Source organism: Macaca mulatta, chromosome 1 (assembly GCF_049350105.2).
Source record: "Macaca mulatta isolate MMU2019108-1 chromosome 1, T2T-MMU8v2.0, whole genome shotgun sequence".
NCBI classification, from domain to species: domain Eukaryota; kingdom Metazoa; phylum Chordata; class Mammalia; order Primates; family Cercopithecidae; genus Macaca; species Macaca mulatta.
This window is the reverse complement of record NC_133406.1, coordinates 147977147-147998056: the sequence shown is the minus strand read 5'-3', so window position 1 is coordinate 147998056 and position 20910 is coordinate 147977147. Positions and strand designations below refer to the sequence as shown.

General features: G+C 36.7%; 1 protein-coding gene across 2 annotated transcripts in view; it reads left to right on the top strand.

The window, feature by feature from the left end:
* RPAP2 (RNA polymerase II associated protein 2) overlaps positions 1-20910 on the top strand; it is an 88127-nt gene that overhangs the window by 23888 nt on the left and 43329 nt on the right. For both annotated transcript variants that reach the window (NM_001257890.1, XM_015143646.3), the window contains 3 exon segments: positions 700-1630; positions 10630-10712; positions 13602-13682. In NM_001257890.1, coding sequence (NP_001244819.1) covers positions 700-1630; positions 10630-10712; positions 13602-13682 — 1095 coding nt within the window.

The following is a 20910-nucleotide window of genomic DNA, read 5'->3' as shown; positions in this document are numbered from 1 at the left end:
AGGCTTGGTGGTGCCCACCTGTAATCCCAGCTACTCGGGAGGCTGAGGTGGGAGAATTGCTTGAACCCAGGAGGCAGAGGTTGCAGTGAGCTTACTTTACACCATTGCAATCCAGCCTGGGCAACACAGTGAGACTCTATCTTAAAAATATATATTTATTTTTATATTATTTTTCATATTATATATTTTTTAAACTACATATCTATTTTATATATTATATATAGTATACATTATGTAATATATAAGTGTATGTTACATATGTAAATATAAATATATACTTTATATTTTATATATTTATATATTATATACACTTTATATTTATATAGGTACTTTATATATATTTATATATACATATGTTTGCAACAACAGGCAAATCCAAATAGTGCAGTGGGACAGCATTATCAAGTTTTTAAAAAAGTTTTGCTGTACTCCTGTAACAATTTTAAAATAATTGGAGGAAAAAGATGAAGGAAGAAGACAGAAGAACTGTATCAAAAAATATATTATTAATAGGTGTACTGAAATTATAGGCTTCTTCTGAAACTAATATATCAGAGCCTAGATATAAGGTTTTGCCTAGGGAATAAAAATTTCTACCTTGAAAGTTACAATGTATAAACACTATGAGGTACTTTCCTATTGTTTCGGGTTTTATTGCTATTTGTTATTTAGTTATTTTATTTCTCTTTCATTCTACAGTGGCCATTCTGGAGAAGAAGTACAGTTATGCAGTAAAGCCATTAAAACATCAGATATCGACAATCCTAGCCACTTTGAAAAGCAATATGAATCTTGTTCTTCTAGCACTCACAGTGGTAGTAGCAGTGACAATGAGCAAGACTTTGTTTCCTCTATTCTACCAGGAAACAGACCAAATTCAACAAGTATTAGACCACAGCTGCACCAAAAAAGCATAATGAAAAAGAAAGCTGGTCACAAAGCTGACTCCAAACACAAAGACAAAGAACAGACAGTAGTAGATGTCACTGAGCAGTTAGGCAATTGCAAATTAGATAGTCAGGACAAAGATGCTACATGTGAACTTCCTTTACAGAAAGTAAATACTCAGAGTTCTTCAAATAGCACTTTGCCTCAAAGATTAAAAGCTTCAGAAAATTCTGAAAGTGAATACAGTAGGTCGGAAATAACTTTGGTAGGCATAAGTAAGAAAAGTGCAGAGCATTTTAAGAGAAAATTTGCCAAATCAAACCAAGTGTCTAGGTCAGTCTCTAGTTCAGTGCAGGTGTGTCCTGAAGTTGGAAAGAGGAACTTACTTAAAGTTTTGAAGGAGACTTTGATTGAGTGGAAGACAGAAGAAACTTTGAGGTTTTTGTATGGCCAGAATTATGCTTCTGTGTGTCTGAAACCTGAAGCCTGTCTGGTTAAAGAAGAACTTGATGAAGATGACATAATCTCAGATCCAGATAGTCATTCCCCTGCCTGGAGGGAATCTCAGAACAGCTTGGATGAGTCTTTACCTTTTAGGGGCTCAGATACAGCCATTAAACCACTGCCGAGTTACGAGAATTTGAAAAAAGAAACTGAAAAGTTAAATCTGAGGATCAGGGAGTTTTATAGAGGACGATATGTTTTGGATGAAGAAACCACCAAATCACAAGACTCAGAAGAGGTATGTCTTACAGACATTGAGTTTTTCCAGGTCGTTAACATTTGGAAAACTCACCACAGCAAATCTTGGAGCAGGAAGGGTATTGAAGAGATAGATAATTGTTAAGTTTTCAAATAGTTTCTTTAGTCATTCTGCCTTTTGGTTTACAGTGCCATCTCCACTGTTGGCATTACTATTTTACAAATAAGTTGACATTTATCCCCAGTAAATTTTCATCAGTGTGCAATATTTTTTTCTAATGTAAAAATAGCCTAAAATGGTGGGACAAAATTTTCCCTAATTCTTCATATAATAAATGAAGCCTCTGAAGAGGCTTGCTTTTTCTTCTTCGGCATGTATTCTTTCAGATTTATACATGGGGTCTGTGTGTGTGTGTTTAATGGAAGTATATGCCATGGAATAGACTTGCTAGTTACATTGAAAAATATTTAGCAAGCATGTCAATTTAAAATATTATAGATGAAAATAATTTGTAAAAGAGACTTATTGGGAAATAATGGACAAAGAGAATGGAAAGCACATTCAGATAGACCTAGATTTGAACATCTGTTTTGTCATTTACTAGCCGTATGAAAAATTAGTTTCCTGGTCTGTTTGCTCATCTGTAAATGGGACTATTAATAGCTTCTCTTGCTCAATTGTTATTCGTTTTAAAGATAATGTGTGTAAAGCATTTATCACAGTACATGACATGTAATTGGTACTCAGTAAATAGTACCCATAAGTAGAGATTGAAAATGTGCCACTGAGATTTAGAGAGCATCTTTTAATATTTCTATGACCCATCTTTGATTCATGTGTACTCCCTGGAAAATGAAGTCATTTAACATGAAGAGGAATGGGTAATAACCTTGTTTTTACCACAAAACTTTGTTCTCGAATATTCCCAAGTAAATGTGGCTCTAAATTTAAAAGCACATTGGAGATTTGGAAAGAGGGTAGAAGCAGAAATGTAAAAAATTTAGAAATATATTTCTATAGAGTGTTGCTTGGCCCAGCACCCTACTTCAAATCATTTCAAGTATGTTATTAGACATCATCCAAAACTTATATTAAGCTGGGAGAAACATTGATTTGTGTCACTAAGCTGCATAAACCTACCATAGAACATCACTTATTTTATCATTTTGTGCTTTTTAGCCTTAATAATCCCTGAAATTTGATTATTTAAAATTTGTAACATTTTCCAAAAATGTTACATAACACATTAAAACATTTCCATTGAAGTACAACATAAATAGTAATTATATGATTTCTTGAGTATTCACATGTTAATGTCCTGATGTAATCACTACCCAAGCCAGGAAATAGATCATTATAAGTAAACTAGAAGCCCCATATGTATACCCTCCTAATCAGCACCTCTTTCCAAAATTAATATTATATTAGCACAGATTAGTTCTGTCATTTTTTTTTTACAGTATATATTCTTGGTGTCCAATTTATTTCATGCAGTATTATACTTTTGAATCATTTGTGTTGTTGCATATAGCTGTAGTTCTTATTGCTGCATAATATTCCATTATATAAATATACCATTTATTTATGCTAATGGACATTTAAACTATTTCCAATTTGGGGCTATTATGAACAATATTCTTATGAATTTTCTTGTATTTATCTCTGTGCTAATATGCATATGTATTTCTGAAGTATCTAGGACTGGGAATGCTGGGTTATCATATATGCATGTATGCAACTATACTAGATAATGCCAAACAGTTTTCCAAAGTGGTTGTACCAGTTTACAGTTCCACTACTACTATATGGGAGTTTCCTTGACTCCACATCCTCCCTAGTACTTGATATTGTTAGTTTTAGCCATTCTGGTAGTATTGCTTTATGATTATATTTATGTGATGATTAATAAATTCAGCACTATTTTATTTGCTTATTGATCACTTGGATAATCTCTTAGGTCAGGTCTGCAGATCTCTCAGCCGTGGATACCAGCACCTGCTCTGGTGGAGATGGCAGGGGGTGAAATGGATTCTGTGAGGATCCTTAGTTTTGGTTGTTTAATGCACTATTTTTGTGCTGGTTAGCCTCCTGCCAGAAGGTGGCACTTTTGAGAGAGCATCAGTTTTGGTAGTATAGGGAGAATCAGGCTGTGGGTAGGGCACTAGAACTTCCAAGAGTATATGCCCTTTGTCTTCAGCTATCAGAGTGGGTAGGGAAGGACCATCATGGGGACAGGGCTATATGTGTCTGAGCTCAAGACTCCTTGGGCAGGGCTTGCTGTGGCTGCTGTGGCGGATGGGAGTGTGGTTCCCAGGTCAGTGGAGCTGTTCCAGGAAGATTATGGCTGCCTCTACTGTGTCATGCAGGTTGTCAGGGAAGTGGGGGAAAGCCAGCAGTTACAGGCCTCACCCAGCTCCCATGCAACCCAGATGACCAGTCTCACTCCCACCATGCCCCTCCAAACAGCACCAAGTTTGTTTACTTGGCAGGGGGTGGGAATGGCTGAGAACTTGCCCCAGGCTACCAGCCTCCCACCTGTGAGAACAAGTAGGACTTTCACATCTCCCAGCCTGTGGAGTCTGCACACCAGATTCACACCCTCCCTTGAGTTCTGGCCAGGAGACTTCCTGTTCAGTTGGAATTGTTAAAAAATTCAGCTGACCTATCATATGGTCTGTCTTGGAGACTGTTCCATGTGCTGATGAATAGAATGTATTTTCTGCTATTGTTGGGTAGGATGTTCTGTAAATACCTGTTAAATCCATTTGTTCTAGGGTATAATCAAAATTATATCAAATATTCTCTCACGCCACCGTGGAATTTTTTAATTTCTACTTTGATTTCATTGTTGACCGAATGATCATTCAGGAACAAGTCTTGATGACCTGTCTAGTGCTGTCAGTGGAGTACTGAAATCCACCACTATTATTGTGTTGCTTTCTATCTCATTTCTTAGGTCTCATAGTAACTGTTTTATAAATTTGGGAACTCCAGGTTTAGGTGCATATATATTTAGAATTGTGATATTTTCCTATTGGACTAGTCCTTTTATCATTGTATAATGTCCCTCTTTGTCTTTTTAAACTGCTGTTGCTTTAAAGTTTGTTTTGTCTGATATAAGAATAGCTACTTCTGCTCACTTTTGGTGTCCATTTGCATGGAATATGTTTTTCCACCCGTTACCTTAAGTTTATGTGAATCCTTATGTGTCAGGTGAGTCCCTTGAAGACAGCAGATACTTGGTTGGTGAATTCTTATTAATTTTGCCATTCTGTATCTTTTAAGTGGAGCCTTTAGGCCATTTACATTCAATGTTAGTATTGAGATGTGAGGTACTATTCTATTCATCGTGCTGTTTGTTGCCTGGACAGCTTTTTATTTTTTTTCATTGTTGTATTGTTTTATAAGTCCTGTGAGATTTATGCTTTAAAGAGATTCTATTTTGGTGTTATTTCCAGAATTTATTTCAAGATTTATCACTCCTTTAGCAGTTCTTGTAGTGCTGACTTGGTAGTGGTGAATTCTCTCAGAATTTGTTTGTCTGAAAAAGGCTATCTTTCCTTTATTTATAAACCTTAGTTTTGCTGGATACAAAATTCTTGGCTGATAGTTGTTTTGTTTAAAGAGGCTAAAGATAGGACTCCAATGTCTTCTAGCTTATAGGGTTTCTGCTGAGAAATCTGCTGTTAATCTGATAGGCTTTCCTTTATAAGTTATCTGATGCTTTTGCCTCACTGCTCTTAAGATTCTTTCCTTCATCTTGACTTTTGATAACCTGATGACTATGTGCTGGGCAATGATCTTTTTATGATGAATTTCCCAGGTGTTCTTTGAGCTTCTTGTATTTGGATGTGTAGGTCTCTAGCAAGGCCAGAGAAGTTTTCTTTGATTATTCCCTCAAATATGTTTTCCAGACTTTTAGATTTCTCTTCTTTCTCATGAACAGCAATTATTCTTATATTTGTTTGTTTAACATAATCCCAAACTTCTTGGAGCCTTTGTTCATTTAAAAAATTTTTTTTCTTTGTCTTTGTTGGACTGGGTTAATTCAAAAGCCTTGTCTTGAAGCTCTGAAGTTGTTTCTTCTACTTGCTCAATTCTATTGCTGAGACTTTCCAGTGCATTTGCATTTCTCTAAGTGTGTCCTTCATTTCCCAAAGTTGTGATAGTTTTTTATTTATGCTATCTATGTCACTGGAGATTTTTCCATTCATATCCTGTATCTTTTTTTTTATTTCTTTAAGTTGGGCCTCACCTTTCTCTGGTGCCTTCTTGGTTAGCTTAATAATCAACCTTCTGAATTCTTTTTCTGGCAATTCTGAGATTTTGTCTTGGTTTGGATCCATTGCTGGTGAGCTAGTGTGATGTTTTGGGGTTGCTAAAGAACCTTGTTTTGTCATATTACTAGAATTGTTTTTTTGGTTCCTTCTCATTTGGGTAGACTGTGAGAAGGAAGATCTGGGACTCAAGGGCTGCTGTTCAGATTCTTTTGTCTCACGGGGTGCTCCCTTGATTTGGTGCTCTCCTCCTTCCCCTAGGGATGGGGCTTCCTGAGAGCCAAACTGCAGTGATTGTTATTGCTCTTCTGGGTCTAGCCACCCAGCAGAGCTACCAGGCTTCTGGCTGGTACTAGGGAGTGTCTGCAAAGGGTCCTGTGATGTGATCCATCTTCAGCTGTGGATACTAGCACCTGCTCTGGTGGAGGTAACAGGGGAGTGAAGTGGACTCTGTGAGGGTCCTTAATTGTATTTTTTTAAGTGCACTGGTTTTGTGTTGGTTGGCCTCCAGCCAGGAGGTGGCGCTTTCAAGAGTGTATCAGCTGCAGTAGTATAGGGAGGATACAAGCTTGCTCTGGGGTCAGGCAGTAGGCAGGGCCATAGAGCTCCCAAGAGATTAAGTCCTTTGTCTTCGGCTACCAGGGTCAGTAGAGAAAGACCATCAGGTGAGGGTACCATTGTGTAAGTCCCAGGCCAATTCCCAGGGAGATTATAGCTGACTGCTGCGTCACACAGGTCACTAGGGAAGTGGGAGAAAGCTGGCAACCACAAGCCTCACCCAGCTTCCACACAGCCTGTAGCCTAAAAGGCCAGACTCACTCCCACCGTGCCCCCACAAAAGCACCAAGTTTATTTCCAGGCAGCTGATGAGCAGGGCTGAGAACTTGCCCCAGGCTACAGGCCTCACAGCTGAGAAAGCAAGCTGACTCATAGTTCCTCGCCTTTTCTGGTATGCTTCTGCGGTAGTTCTTGGAGCAAAAGTTCATGATGTGAGTCTCCACATGCCGCTCTGTCCAACCAAGTGGGAACTGCAAGTTAGTCCTGCCTTCTATCTGCCATTTTTTCCCAGACCTAACATTTATTTTTAATATTAAACCAACTTTGCATTCTTATAATAAACTCAATTTGATTGAGCTATAGTAGCCTTTTTATATAATACTGAATTTGGTCCTCCTAATATTTGCCTTAGAATTTTTGCACATATTTTCAGAATGAGTGACATTAGCGTATGAATTGCTCATGGTCTCATCATAAATCACATGGTACAAATTGAGTAATCTGAGGAAAGTTTAATTATGGGACTGTTTTCCAAAGTGTGCAAATGTGGTCAGAGTGAAGGAAACTAAAGGAATAATACACTAATCGTAGTTTGAGAGCCCTCACCACCCCCAGACCTCAAGGGAAAAGGTAGGAGTGGACCATGAGGTTTTATACAAGGAAGTGCAGCATGTAGTGGACCAAGCAGGAATGACTCTTCTGCACCATCCAGTTTCTTATTCTTCATTGGCAAAACTGAGATAAAAGCCAGAAACTGAGGAAGCCCATTGATGCAGCCTGTACAGATCAGCCTTCTGAAATACAAAGACAGTGGAAAAGGGTGAAAATTGTTCAGAATGGTGATACCTGGCACTGCCTATAATTTTCCTTTCTTGTAATATCTTTATCAGGTTTTGGTTGTAATCATTTGGTAAAACAAATTGGGAAATGTTTCCTCCATTTCTGGAAGAATCTGTCTAAAATTAATGTTAGTTCTTTAAATGCTTAGAATATCACCCATTGAGCTATCTTTTCCTCTGATTTTCTTTGTGGGTTGTCAATTTTTTTTTTTTTTTTTTTTGAGATGGAGTCTCCTCTGTCGCCCAGTCTGCAGTGCAATGGTGCCATCTTGGCCCACTGCAACCTCCACCTCCTGGGTTTGAGCTATTTTCCTGCCTCAGCCTCCCAAGTAGCTGGGATTACAGGCATCCATTGCCATGCCTGGCTAACTTTTGTATTTTCAGTAGAAACGGGGTTTCACCATGTTGGCCAGGCTAGGTTGGTCTCGAACTTGTGACCTCAAGTGATCTGCCCACCTCAGCCTCCCAAAGTGCTGGGATTATAGGTGTGAGCCACCACACCTGGCCTGTGGGTAGTCAATTTTTAAAAACTTTTTGTTAGGGAAATTTTCAGAAACACAAAGATAGAGTAAATACAGTGCTTACTATACAATGTGTGGTCCATGGAACCAGCAGCATCAGCATCATCTAGAAGCTTGTTAGAAATTCAGACTGTCATCCCCACCCCATATCTACTGAATGAGAATTACTTTTTAACAAGATCCCCAGAAGATGGGCATGCACATTAACATTTGAGAAGCACTGTTGGGGTGTGGTGGTTTGGGTTTTGGTTTTGGTCTGCTCATTCCATCAGTCACTGAGAAAGATGAGTTAAAATCTCTCACCTTAATTGTGGATTGATTATTTCTCCTTTTAGTTCTGCAAATTTTACTTTTTGAGACCATGTTATTGGATATAAATGTAAAATTGTTACGTCTTCCTGGTAAATTGAAACTCCTATCACTATGGAGCAATCTTTCTGTTTTTTTTTCTTTACAGTCTACTTTGCTGACATTAACATTCTTGTATTAATGTGGTCAAGGACAATCTGTCTAGATTGATCATCTTTGTCCTTTATGTGGAGAATTTATTTGCATTTCATGTCACAATTGGTATACAGTATTTGGGTTTAAATCTACCATCTCACTCCTCTTTCTGTGTGTCCCACTTATTCTGTCTTCCTTTTCTCTCTTGCTTTCTTTTGCATTGAATCATTATTCCATTTTTTAGCCTCTGTTAAATTGTTTTTATATACTGTTTTATTGATCATTAAATGGTTACCCTAAGTGTTAAAACCTGAATCTTTGTCTTATTAAAGTCTAATGTAAGTTAATATTTTCATTGCTTCCTGGACAATTAGCACCTTAGAATGATTTAACTCCATGTATCCCTCTTGATCCCTCTCGACTTATGTTCTATTATTGGATATTTTTATTTTCTCTAAATTTCAAATATATTGCAAGATTATTTATAGCCAACACTCAGCTGGATTTATCCAATTAATTACTCTTTCATTGTTTTTCATTCCTCCTTCTATCCCCATTCTCCCATCTGGGATTATTTGCCTTGTGCCTGAAGAATATACTTCTCTTAGTATCAGTTGATAATGAATTTTCTCAGTTTTTCTTTGTCAGAAAATTCTTTATTTTACTTTTACTTTTGAAAGATATTTTTCTGTATTGAATTTTAGATGAGCAGTTATTTTATTTCAGCCCATTGAAAATATCATTCCCTTGTCTTTTGGCTTCCATTTGTATCTCTTATTGCTACTCCTTTGAAAGTATTGTGTCTTCTTCCTCTAGCTTCTTTTAAGACTTTTTTTGTAAGTTTTGGAATGTTCCCAGTTATCTCCTAGATATTGCTTCTATTCCATTCTGCCTCTTTAGTCTTTTTTTTTTTACTGTATCTTGTAGGTCTCTTAATCTCCTTTGTGCTTTACATTATGTGTTTGGGGAGTGGTGACTGTGCTTCATTCTGGATATTTTCCTATTCAGCATTCTCTCTTCAGTCATTTCTACGATGCTCTTATGTCTACCCATTAGTTCTTACTTTTAAATACTGTATTTTTGTGTTCTAGGGTCTTCATTTTGTTACCTTATGTAGTTTCCAGTTCTCTGTCAAAAATTTTCAACCTTGTCATTTTTCTTTGAATACATTAAACATTTATTTAAATAATGCTGATAACTTCATTATTTAGATTCCCTCAGGATTGATCTCTGTAGGCTGTTTCAGATTGTTATCATATTGTCTTATTTTATTACATGCCAAACATTGTATATTAAAATTTAGAGAGATAACTGGAGACTCAGGATGATGTTATCTTCCTCTAGAATAGATTTATATTTGCTTCTGACATGATTTGTAGCTGTTCCATATCACTGTAATGTAATCAGAGATTAAGATGATTTCAAGGTGGGATTCACCTCCTGAAAGAACTAGTCTATTTCCTATTCTTTTTCTTATTCCTAGAGTACGGTCTTTCCAAGTCCTGGTCTTATATTTGGGGAGGGTTGCCCATACCCCTCCCTTCTTGAAGGATACCCTAAACTGTTTTTATTAGAAAAACTGCTCCGTTTCTCAATATCTAAATGGAAAATTAGTGCTCTATCTGTAATTACCTTCTCCAGGATCTCAGACTGTAATTCTTTATAGCCTCGTTAGCTCTCTGATGCTAACAAATGTGTTTCAAACAAATGTGGATTTTTTTCCTCCAACTTTTTTCAGTTCTCAGAAAGAGAGTTGGTTTGAATTATCTTGTGTGCCATTTCTAGAATGATTAGGGGTCAAATGACATAATGACAGAACTCCTCATAATATATTTATAGTATTTGCTAATTTTAATATTTTAATCCACTACATTTGTACAGCACTTAGCAGTTTACAAAATCTTTTTGTATACATTTTATCATTTAATAAAGGAGGTATTAATATCTCACTTACAAAGATGAGAAAACTAACTATCCAAAGAGGGCAAATGACTCAAGCAAGTTCACAACAGCCTAACAACTGAGTTGATACTCAAATTTAAATCTAATTCTCAAGTCTAGTTATTTTCCTACTATGCCACAGATATAAACTTTTGTGTTTTAATGTTTATTATTCTACTTATCAAAGAAAGAATGTAAACTTATGATTCTGTTTTGCTTTGTTTAAAAATGTGATTCAGCATGATTCCACCTTTCCACTGATAGACTCAAGTTCCCAGAACCAGATTAGAAAACGCATCGTACTTGAAAAGTTGAGTAAAGTGTAAGTATATAATTGCCATTCCAGCTTTGTAGTAGTTTTAAATTAGCTTGACATTTATGAGCTCATAATGTGTAAGTATTATCCTCAAATTTTGAACATTTTGAAAAATAATGTGAAAAGTTTCCATGGATTTCTTCAGTTGAGAAATTTGGATTTTTAAGATATTTTATCCAAGAAATACAAATTTTTGTGTAGAGGACACAGAGGCACATCATAAAGAGGAAGGTTGAGATTGTGGATTTAGAAGACCAAACTACGTTACTCCCACCTAATCAGTGAAGTCAGGGAAAAAAAATCTCACAGCTAGACCCATTTAAATACTGATTTGTGGTAAATGTGTCACAGCAGTTTCAGATGTGAATAAGATGTTATTATAAAGTTTTAAGGGTCTGTTAACTCACTCTGCATGTATATCCTTAGAACCATTTCACATTCAGCAACTTGAGTTTTTGTTCAGCTCAACGTTGCACTTTTAGCTTTAAACTTCCCGTGGTGGAAAGTATTGTTCTTGTAATTAGCCCAGTCATAAATGACATTTAAAAATTGCTATCTTGGTTTTTCTTTCAAAAAGAACTTGAAGATTTTTTTTCCTGAGGTGTGAGGGCTGTGTTGAACTTTTCAATCTGCATTTTCTTATTTTAGCAGAAAACATGGAAAAGTGTGTCAGTCATTATTTAAAGGTTGTGAATATGAAGTTTTATTTTGTAGCAGTTTGAAAATACGGAAAACATTTCACATTAACCAAGGCATAAAGAAGAGTGAAGACAAAACTAATTATGTTATAGGAATTTTTTGTTGTTTGTTTATGAAAGAGTTTTCTTCTCATTATCAAAGTTAGACCTTTTTTGGTTTTTTATTTGAACCAACCAATTGTAAAAAGTTTTTACTTCAGAGTATCAGAGGAAATTAAATATGTTGGATATTAGATGACACTCAGGAATTGTTAATTTGGATGGTTATGATCATTTTATTGTGATTATATAAGAAAGTGCCTTTGTATTTAGAGATAAAAATGGAAACAGGTCAAATGACATGACGACAGGTATTTACTTTAAAATATTACTACAAAATAAGAAAAAAATGGCCAGGTGTGGTGGCTCATGCCTGCAATACCAGAACTTTGGGAGGCTGAGGCAGGGGGATCACCTGAAGCCAGGAGTTCAAGACCAGCCTGGGCAACATGTAAGACCCCATCTCTACAAAAATAAAAATAAAAATTAGGCCGGGTGCGGTGGCTCACGCCTGTAATCCCAGCACTTTGGGAGACTGAGGCAGGCAGATCACGAGGTCAAGAGATCGACATCATCTTGTCTAACACGGTGAAACCCTGTCTCTACTAAAAATACAAAAAAAAAAATTAGCCGGGCGTGGTGGCAGGCGCCTGTAGTCCCAGCTACTCAGGAGGCTGAGGCAGGAGAATGGCCCGAACCTGGGAGGCGGAGCTTGCAGTGAGCCGAGATCCCATCACTGCACTCCAGCCTGGGGGACAGAGTGAGACTTCATCTCAAAAAAATAAAATAAATAAAAATAAAAATTAATCGGGTGTTGTGGGGTTACTACTCAGGAGGCTGAAGTGGAGGATTGCTTGAGCCCAAGAGTTTGAGTCTGCAGCGAGCTATGATTATGCTCGTGATTAAACTGTTCTCCATAGTGGGTGTACTAATTTCCATTGCCACCAACACTGTATGAGGGTTCCCTTGTCTCCACATTTCTCACCAGCGTTTGTTATTGCCTGACGTTTGGATTATGCCACTGCACTCCAGCCTGGGTGCTGAAGGGAATGAGAAATGAAGCAAATGTAACAAAAATTAAGAAATTGAATCTGGAAATAGATATATGGGATTATTACTGTTCTTTCTATTTTGGAATATGTGTGAAACTTCCATAGTAAGAAGCTTTTTGTATTATCACACTGGTCTTAAAAAGAAGCTTTAAAAAAATAAAGTAACACATACTTTAGCAAATGAGGCAATACAGAATGGTTTAAAGAAGGAAGTAAAAATTACCCGTAATCCCACCACTCAACACTAACTACTATTAATATTTTGATGTGTATCCCCGACATGTATATGGCATATGTATATTCATTCTATTTGGTTCTCTCTATGGATAAACCTAGAAGGGATGAAATATGCTTGATATGTAATATATATGAAGTACAATGGTATTATATAATATGTTTTTATAAAAATAGGATGATACTATGTACATTTTTCACTTCACATCTATCATGAATATCTTTTTATATTAAAAAATAGATTCACATTATTTTAAATGTCTTATTCTATGAAATTGGTGTATCATAATTTATCTAACCAATCACCTATTGATACACATTTGTTTCCAATTTTTCACTACTAAAACTATTTCCGCAACAAGCATATTTTTTATGTTTATCTGATTATTTCCTTAGATTAAATTTTTTTCATAGTAAAACTGTTGGGTCAAACACATTTAAACTGTTAATATATATTGTCAGATTGCTTCATAAAAGGGTACTAATTTTTACTCCCACCATGAGGATTTAGTAAGGAAAAATATACCGCACTCTCAGATTGGACCATTTTGGGGGCAGTTGTGTTCTTTCCATCTTGGTCTAATATTTGAAAATAAACAGGTAAGTAAAACTAGGGACAAGAATGTAAATAGCTGCCAAAATGATTTTGCATTTCAGTGCTTCACACTCAGTAACAGACTACAAAGTGGAGTGTGGGGTAATGTTTCCTTATGAGTTCTCACCAGTCATAACCTAAGTTAACCTTTAAATCATGACTGCTTCTACCTAAATGCCATTATTACCTATGGAAAATTCAGATCTAGGCATGACCCAAAAAAAGTTTCCATATAATTAAGGTTGTTTTAAAATAAATGTAATTTTTTAATTTTCAGATTGCCTGGGCTTCTCTGTCCTCTTCAGATTACATTGGGAGATATTTACACACAACTTAAAAATCTTGTTCGAACTTTCAGGTTAGTATTTATATTACAATTATCCTTCTCAATTATTTTGACTTTATTTATTGCCTTGCAGAATCCAAAGGCACAGAGAAAGTAAGTAACTTACCTTTCAATGCCACAGATCTAAATACGGTATTCTATTTTTCTCCTCCACTAAACAACGTTATTTTTCTCTTCTTTTTAATGCAACCTTTATTTGCTCAAGCCATTATATAGTTCACTTTGGATAGTTTATTTATGGAATAGCCTAAAATTGAGAAGGAAAATTGTATGTCTGACACAAAGCCAGTAATACTATGGGTTTAAGTGAAATAGTAAATATATATTGGATGACCCACACTGTGCCAGGCACTATGGGTAATGTAAAAGAAACATAATGCCACCCTAAAGGAAGAACTCTCCTGTGTGAAGATCATGTGAGTACAGTGAGCAGTACAAGACAGTGGGTAATTTAATATTGAATTACACAGAACAGACTAAAGTGCTAAGAACTTTAAAGGAAGGGAGGATAGAGAATTGATATCAATTGTGAGTGAAACTGTTGTGATTTTTCCTAAAACTATCAAGATAAAAGTATTCAATCAGGCTAAGACTAGGTTCTCTCTACCAAGAAGCATAGCAATAAGCCTCTAAATGCCTTATTAATAGAATTGTACCAAATGCACATTTCAGCCAAATGCCAGTGACCAAATGTTAAAATTAACATTTGCCTGTGGCTAATGTTGCACTGACACAGAATAAACTTCTAGGGTAGAAGAATTAATTTATCCAAGACATTTATCATATGTATTTATTATTGTAGTTCATTATTGTCAACAATAGCAGTCAGATTTTAGAAGTGTAAAATTACAGTACAGGAACAATTTCTTGGCACTGTCAGCTGTTAGATTTCTCTTGCAGTAACATACTGTACATCAGTAACACCTAATAGACAATCATTTTAAACTGGCACATTTAAAAACATCACTAACCTTTTTGTGTGCCAAAAGTAATTCAGGAAAAGGTTTTTCGGTAAGGATTTTACTAGAAAGAGTTTTGTATCTAGAATTCAAAGTTTAAGGCAAACCTCAAAAATTATTTGTCTTCAAAGACTTGTCTTCAGCTGCTGAAAAGGATAATTTGTAATAATTTACATTAAACTATCAAACCTTCATAGATTCAAAACTATAGATGTCTTAAAACATTATTCTAGAGTTTTCTATAGTGAACTTTGACTAAACAAAATGTGCTTGGGATATCTCAGTTTTCTCTAAGTTTTATCTTAACACTTTGTTATATCATGATTAGATATTATATTTGGATTATTATATATCTGTTGTTTATATAATTTAGGAATTTTTCCAACTCATGATAGTTTGAGGGGACATTGATTTTCATTCATCATCAATTCCCCAACAGAAATTTAAATACAGGTCTTCAAGGTTATTTTCTTTAATGTTGTGACTACTAGTAGGTAATACATTTCTGCAAAGTTTGAGTTATTGTAAAATCTAATGTCTATTACTCTGTTTTAGATTGTTTAAATTTTTATTAACCTATTCCCAAGATACATTCTTGAGAAAGTAATCTAGTGTATTCAATATTTGTATTAACTATCAATCTTATTTTCCTAAATAATTGAAAGTTGTTACTGATTGTTTTGTACTTAAAATTAAGTTTCACAGACATCATTAATTATTGTGGTATTTTACTCTTCAGTTGGCTGATAAAACAAGCACATAAAGACTTTCACTTCATTTTATCTAGGATGTTTATATTTGAAGCTGAATGTTTAGGTAATGATAAACTGAATGATATGATTGTTCTAATTACTAAGATTTTTACCCTCACTAGGTGTCATGAAAACTATGCAATTTGAAGATTATTGATTACTCACAAGTTCAGGGATGTCAATCCTCAGATTGACCTTGGACTTTGCCAAAAGAGGGTTTGAGCAAAATAACAAGTCCAAAGCTGAACTTGTCTGCATGCTGTGTGCCCTGTTAATAATGATGAGAGACATTTTTTAGGTATCCTGTCTTATACCTATCACAGAACCATGCATCCAAAAGGAGATAAAAAGTATTTAAAAACTGTCTACACTGATGATAAAGTTTAAATATATGTACACAGTATGGAAACACTGAAGTTTAGGATTTGTTCAGGATTTATCAGGGAATGAATATCATCATACTAACATAAAGTCGAGTGAGGGAAGATGAAGGTCAAATCAGGCAGAGGCTGATCACTGATTTTTTTTTTTTTTTTTTAAAGACAGGGTCTTGCTCAGTTGCCCAGGCTGGAGTTCAGTGATGCGATCATGGTTCACTGCAGCCTTAACTTCTGGGCTCAAGCATCAGCCTGGCTAATTTTTTTTTAAGTTTTCTGTAGAGATAGGGGGCAGTCTCACTATGTTGCCGAGGCTGGTCTTGAACTCCTGCCCTTAAAAGATCCTGCTCTCTCTCAAAGTGCTGGGATTAGAGGCACAGGCAGGAGCCACAGTTCCTGATCATTTCATTGATTTTCAAAGGACTTGCCATTCACCTTCCTGCAGACAACACATATTTAATCACCATTCTGAGCAAACTGATAAAAGTTATGCTGTACATATCAGAAAACATTAGAATAAACCCTATGGTCTCCAACTACACATTTTTTATCTGGCTTATGTAGAATAGATTAACTAGCAATTTAATTTACTTTGTTTATATTTTTTAGAACAATATTTTTCTATAGATCTAATTTGGTGTCTCTTTTTAAAAAAACTATTCTGAGGTTCTCAAAAGTTACTAGAAACTTTAGGGAAAAAAAAGTTAGGCTACCCCAGATATTTCTAATCAGTGAGATTTGCTCAAATTTGGAAGCTTATTGGAATCACCTAGGGAGCCTTAAAAAATTACCACCTGTGTCCTACTCCCCCCTCCAACCCCCACTCCCCCAAGGATTCTGATTTAACTGGTTTGGCATATGGCATTCAAGGGACAGGATTTTAATGCTCTCCAGGTGATTTTAATGGATAGTCAAAGCTGAGAACCTACTGCTCTAGGGCATAATGCAAAAAATAATAATAATAATTTTGGGACTAATACCTCACTGACCTTCCCAGTCCCTTGGTTTTCCTGCCTGCTCCCTTCTGGCAGCCAGTCAATAATTTTAGAACTTACTGAATGGAGACTGGTAATAGTGACATTTTTATTGTAGTGATTCTTCACAGTTGTTTTTTTTCTCCTACGTCTAAGGACCTCTTTATTTTTCCACCATAGAATTGTTAAGTAGTGACTAATTTGTGTTTTTTAAAATATTATTATTATTAATGAAAAATATAGCCAGGCACAGTGGCTCAAGTCTGTAATCCCAGCACTGCAGATATGAGGAGACATTCAAATGCCCTTTTCCTCTTATAAACTATTATCATTTTTTTCTGTCATTCCTATTTTCTGGCTCTAAGTCCCTTCTAGTTACTTTCTGCATTATTTAAAGATTTGATTATATGACATCTGAGATTTGCTTCAAAATTATCTAGATTAGCAGTAGTGTTGAATATGGGGTTGTTATAGAAGAAACGTGATTAGCTGGGAGTTGGTAATTGTCAAAGTTGTGATGTGTATATAGGAATTTATTTTATATTATCTCTACTTTTATATATGTTGAAATTTAATAAAAAGCATTGGGAAAATAAGCCCAAAAACATACGCTTTATTTTGGTAGGAGGTGTTATAAAATTCTGTTCCAAAAACCTTGGTGTTAATTATTTTTGAAAATCTTTACTCTTTAATAACTATAAGTCAAAGTCTGTAGCTTTGATAAAAATTGCTTAAATTGGCTTCACTGTCCTTCAGAAAAGTGTCAGTTGCTTAGAATACAGAATGACCTCTGATAAGATAGCTGATTTGAAGTCTTCAGATTCCAGATTCTGGACAACGTTGGCAGGTCTGTGACAGTTTGTAGGCTAGGGCTGCCAGGCGAAGCTTCTGGAAAAATGCCATATTGATGACAGTAACTATTGTTGAGAAGTCCTTTCAATCAATACTGATAATGGGAAAGAGTTGACATAAATAACCACATCCTTCTCTCTGAAATGGCAATCAATAATAGGAACTTGTAGAACAGTGATTCTCAAGCCAGTTGTGCATCAGAATTACCTGGGGAGCTTTTAACAACTATAGATGTCCGGCTTCCACCCTAGAGATTGAGTTTCATTCGGCTAGGGTTGGCCTCAGTCATTAGTATTTTCTAAAAGCGCCCCCCCTAGATAATTCTAATATGTAGCCAGGGTTGAGAGCCTATTTTGGGACCTAAACATAAAGCAGCTTTTTCGGCTCTATGAGAATTTCCCCAGTGAATAGAACTGTCCTTTCCACTGAATTGCATTACAAATCTGCTATCTAGAATGTTACATTGGTTTACCTGTCATAGCGTAAAGCAGGTTCCATCAGAATCTGCTTGATAATGATTCACTGTCATCAGTGTTGAATCTAGGTATTTTTCTAAATTAGATTTGAATTAAAATTATATTTTGACACAAAAGTCCATTTTAAATTTAATCAGTGATGAATCAAGGTATTTCAATCTGTATGAATTTCAAATTATGTTTTGAAAATCTGCTTTTTTTTTTTTTTTTTTTTTTGAGACGGAGTCTCGCTCTGTTGCCCGGGCTGGAGTGCAGTGGCCGGATCTCAGCTCACTGCAAGCTCCGCCTCCCGGGTTTACACCATTCTCCTACCTCAGCCTCCCGAGTAGCTGGGACTACAGGCACCCACCACCTCGCCTGGCTAGCTTTTTGTATTTTTTTAGTAGAGACAGGGTTTCACCGTGTTAGCCAGGATGGTCTCGATCTCCTGACCTTGTGATCCGCCCGTCTCAGCCTCCCAAAGTGCTGGGATTACAGGCTTGAGCCACCGCGCCTGGCCTGCTTTTTGTTTATTTTTATTTTTGAGACAGAGTCTTACTCTGTCACCCAGGCTGGACTGCAGTGCTGTGATCTCAACTCACTGCAACCTCTGCCTCCCAGGCTCAAGCAATCCTCCCACCTTAACCTCCTGAGTAGCTGGGATTACAGGCACACACCACCATGCCCTGCCAATTTTTGTATTTTTTGTAGAGAGGAGGTTTCACCATGTTGCCCAGGCTGGTCTCGAACTCCTGAGCTCAAGCAATCTGCCTGCCTCCCAAAGTGCTGGTATTACAGGCATGAGCCACCATACCTGGCCTGAAAAATCTGCTTTTTAAATGTTTTCTGTCAAATATTACTGTTTCCCTTTTAAATTGTCACTCAAACAATAGTAAATACATTCGTTTAGCATCTGTGCTGGAAATTATTTTGGCTCAACAATAGGAAAAATATGAAAACAGGTGAAATTTCGCTAGTTTGCTACTAGAAGTACTTTGAAATGAAAGCAAAACCTCTTATTTGTGTTCTCTCCAGTGCCTGGAACAGTGGTAATACAGCAGACACTCTAAATACGTTTTTGGTGAATGTATAAGTGAATTATGAAATCTTAAATCTGTCTTAACTCTACAAGATTTGAGTATAATAGAAAAGGAAATACTTTTTTGAGTTGTAGTCTTGCTCTGTCGCCCAGGCTGGAGTACAGTGACGCAATCTTGGCTCACTGCAACCTCCACCTCCCAGGTTCCAACGATTCTCCCGCCTCAGGCTCCCAAGTATCTGGGATTACAGGCATGCACCAACACACCCAGCTAATTTTTGTATTGTTAGTAGAGACGGGGTTTCATGATGTTGGCCAAGCTGGTCTTGAACTCATGACCTCATGATCTGCCTGCCTCGGCCTCCCAAAGTGCTGGGATTACAGACATGAGCCACCACACCTGGCCAGGAAAGGAAATTCTGTTCTGTCATTTTATTCCTATATGCTTATCCTTATTTGAGCTAGCTCCTTTGGCTATATGCTAGATATTGTTTGATTTGCTACAAGTACATCAGTGAACAAAACAGACAAATCCCTTCACTCATGGAACTTACTTCTAATAGATGGAGTACAAAAATATGCCCTTTTCCTTTTCTTTGTCCATTCTTCTCCTTCTCACCCCAGAAGCAGGGAAATCAGATAGTACTTAGGAGGGAGAAAGTTGTACTTTTTAATAGGCTGATTAGGGAAGACCTCATTGAGAAGACACTGTTTGTGTAAAGACCCGAAAGGAGGTAAGGGAGCAAGCTGTGTTGCTGTCTGTGAAACTATAGCAGACAGGGAAGAGCAGGTGCAAAGACTCTAAAGCAGGAACAGGCCTGGTGTATTCACAGAATATTTAGGTTGCTGATGAGGTTAGAGAAATGAGCAGAGGCAAGAGTAGAGAGATACGTGGTCAGAGAAGTATGGGATTGGGGTTGGGTGTAGTACAGATTGTATAGGCTTTGTAGCTATGATCATTCTTTGACCTTCACTCTGAGTGAGATGGAGGGTAATTGGTAGGTCCTGAACAGAGGAATGACATGATCTAACATATGTTTTTTAACAGCATCATTTTGGCTCCCAAGTTGATAATTACAACAGATGAGCAGAGGCAGAGAGACCAATACAGCTAGAAATAGCCAGGGCTATTTTGGTAATCTAGGTAAGAAATGGTATGGCTGAAGAGAAAGTGGTGGAGGTAATAAGAAGTGATTAGATCCTATTTTGAAGGTGGAATCATTAGAATTGGTGACTGGCTGGACATGGGATGTGAGAGAGTCAAGTTTAACCATAAGATTTGTGGCCTGAGCAACTGGATTCTGGAAGGATAGGGTAAGCCATTTACTGAGATAGGAGTGTCACACCATCCTTAGTTTTGGGGGCAGGATGAAGAGCCCAGTTTTGGCGCTACCAAATTTTGAGATGCCTGTTAGACATCCAAGTAGAAGTGTCAAGTGGACCATTAGATATAGAAATCTGGAATTCAAGGAGGAGGTCCAGGCTAGAGGTAATACATTTGGGAGTTGTCAGCATATAGTTTCTAATATTTAAAGTCATAAGATTGGATGACATCACCAAGGGAAAGAGTGTTTGTTTATACAGGAGAGAAGAGACCTAAGGCCAGAGGCCCTGGGACACTCCAGTATTAAAATGTTCAAGGAGGGTGCTCATGAGAGGTAGGGGAACCAGGCAAGTGAAAACTTGGTGAAGAAAATGTTTCCTGGAGAAGGGAGTGATTGTCAAGTGCTGGACAGATTAAGATGAGAGTTGTGAAATGTCTGTTGGATTTGGCAGTATGGCTGTCTCTTGTACAGTTAATCCTCACAAGAACCCTATGAGGTGGTTGATAT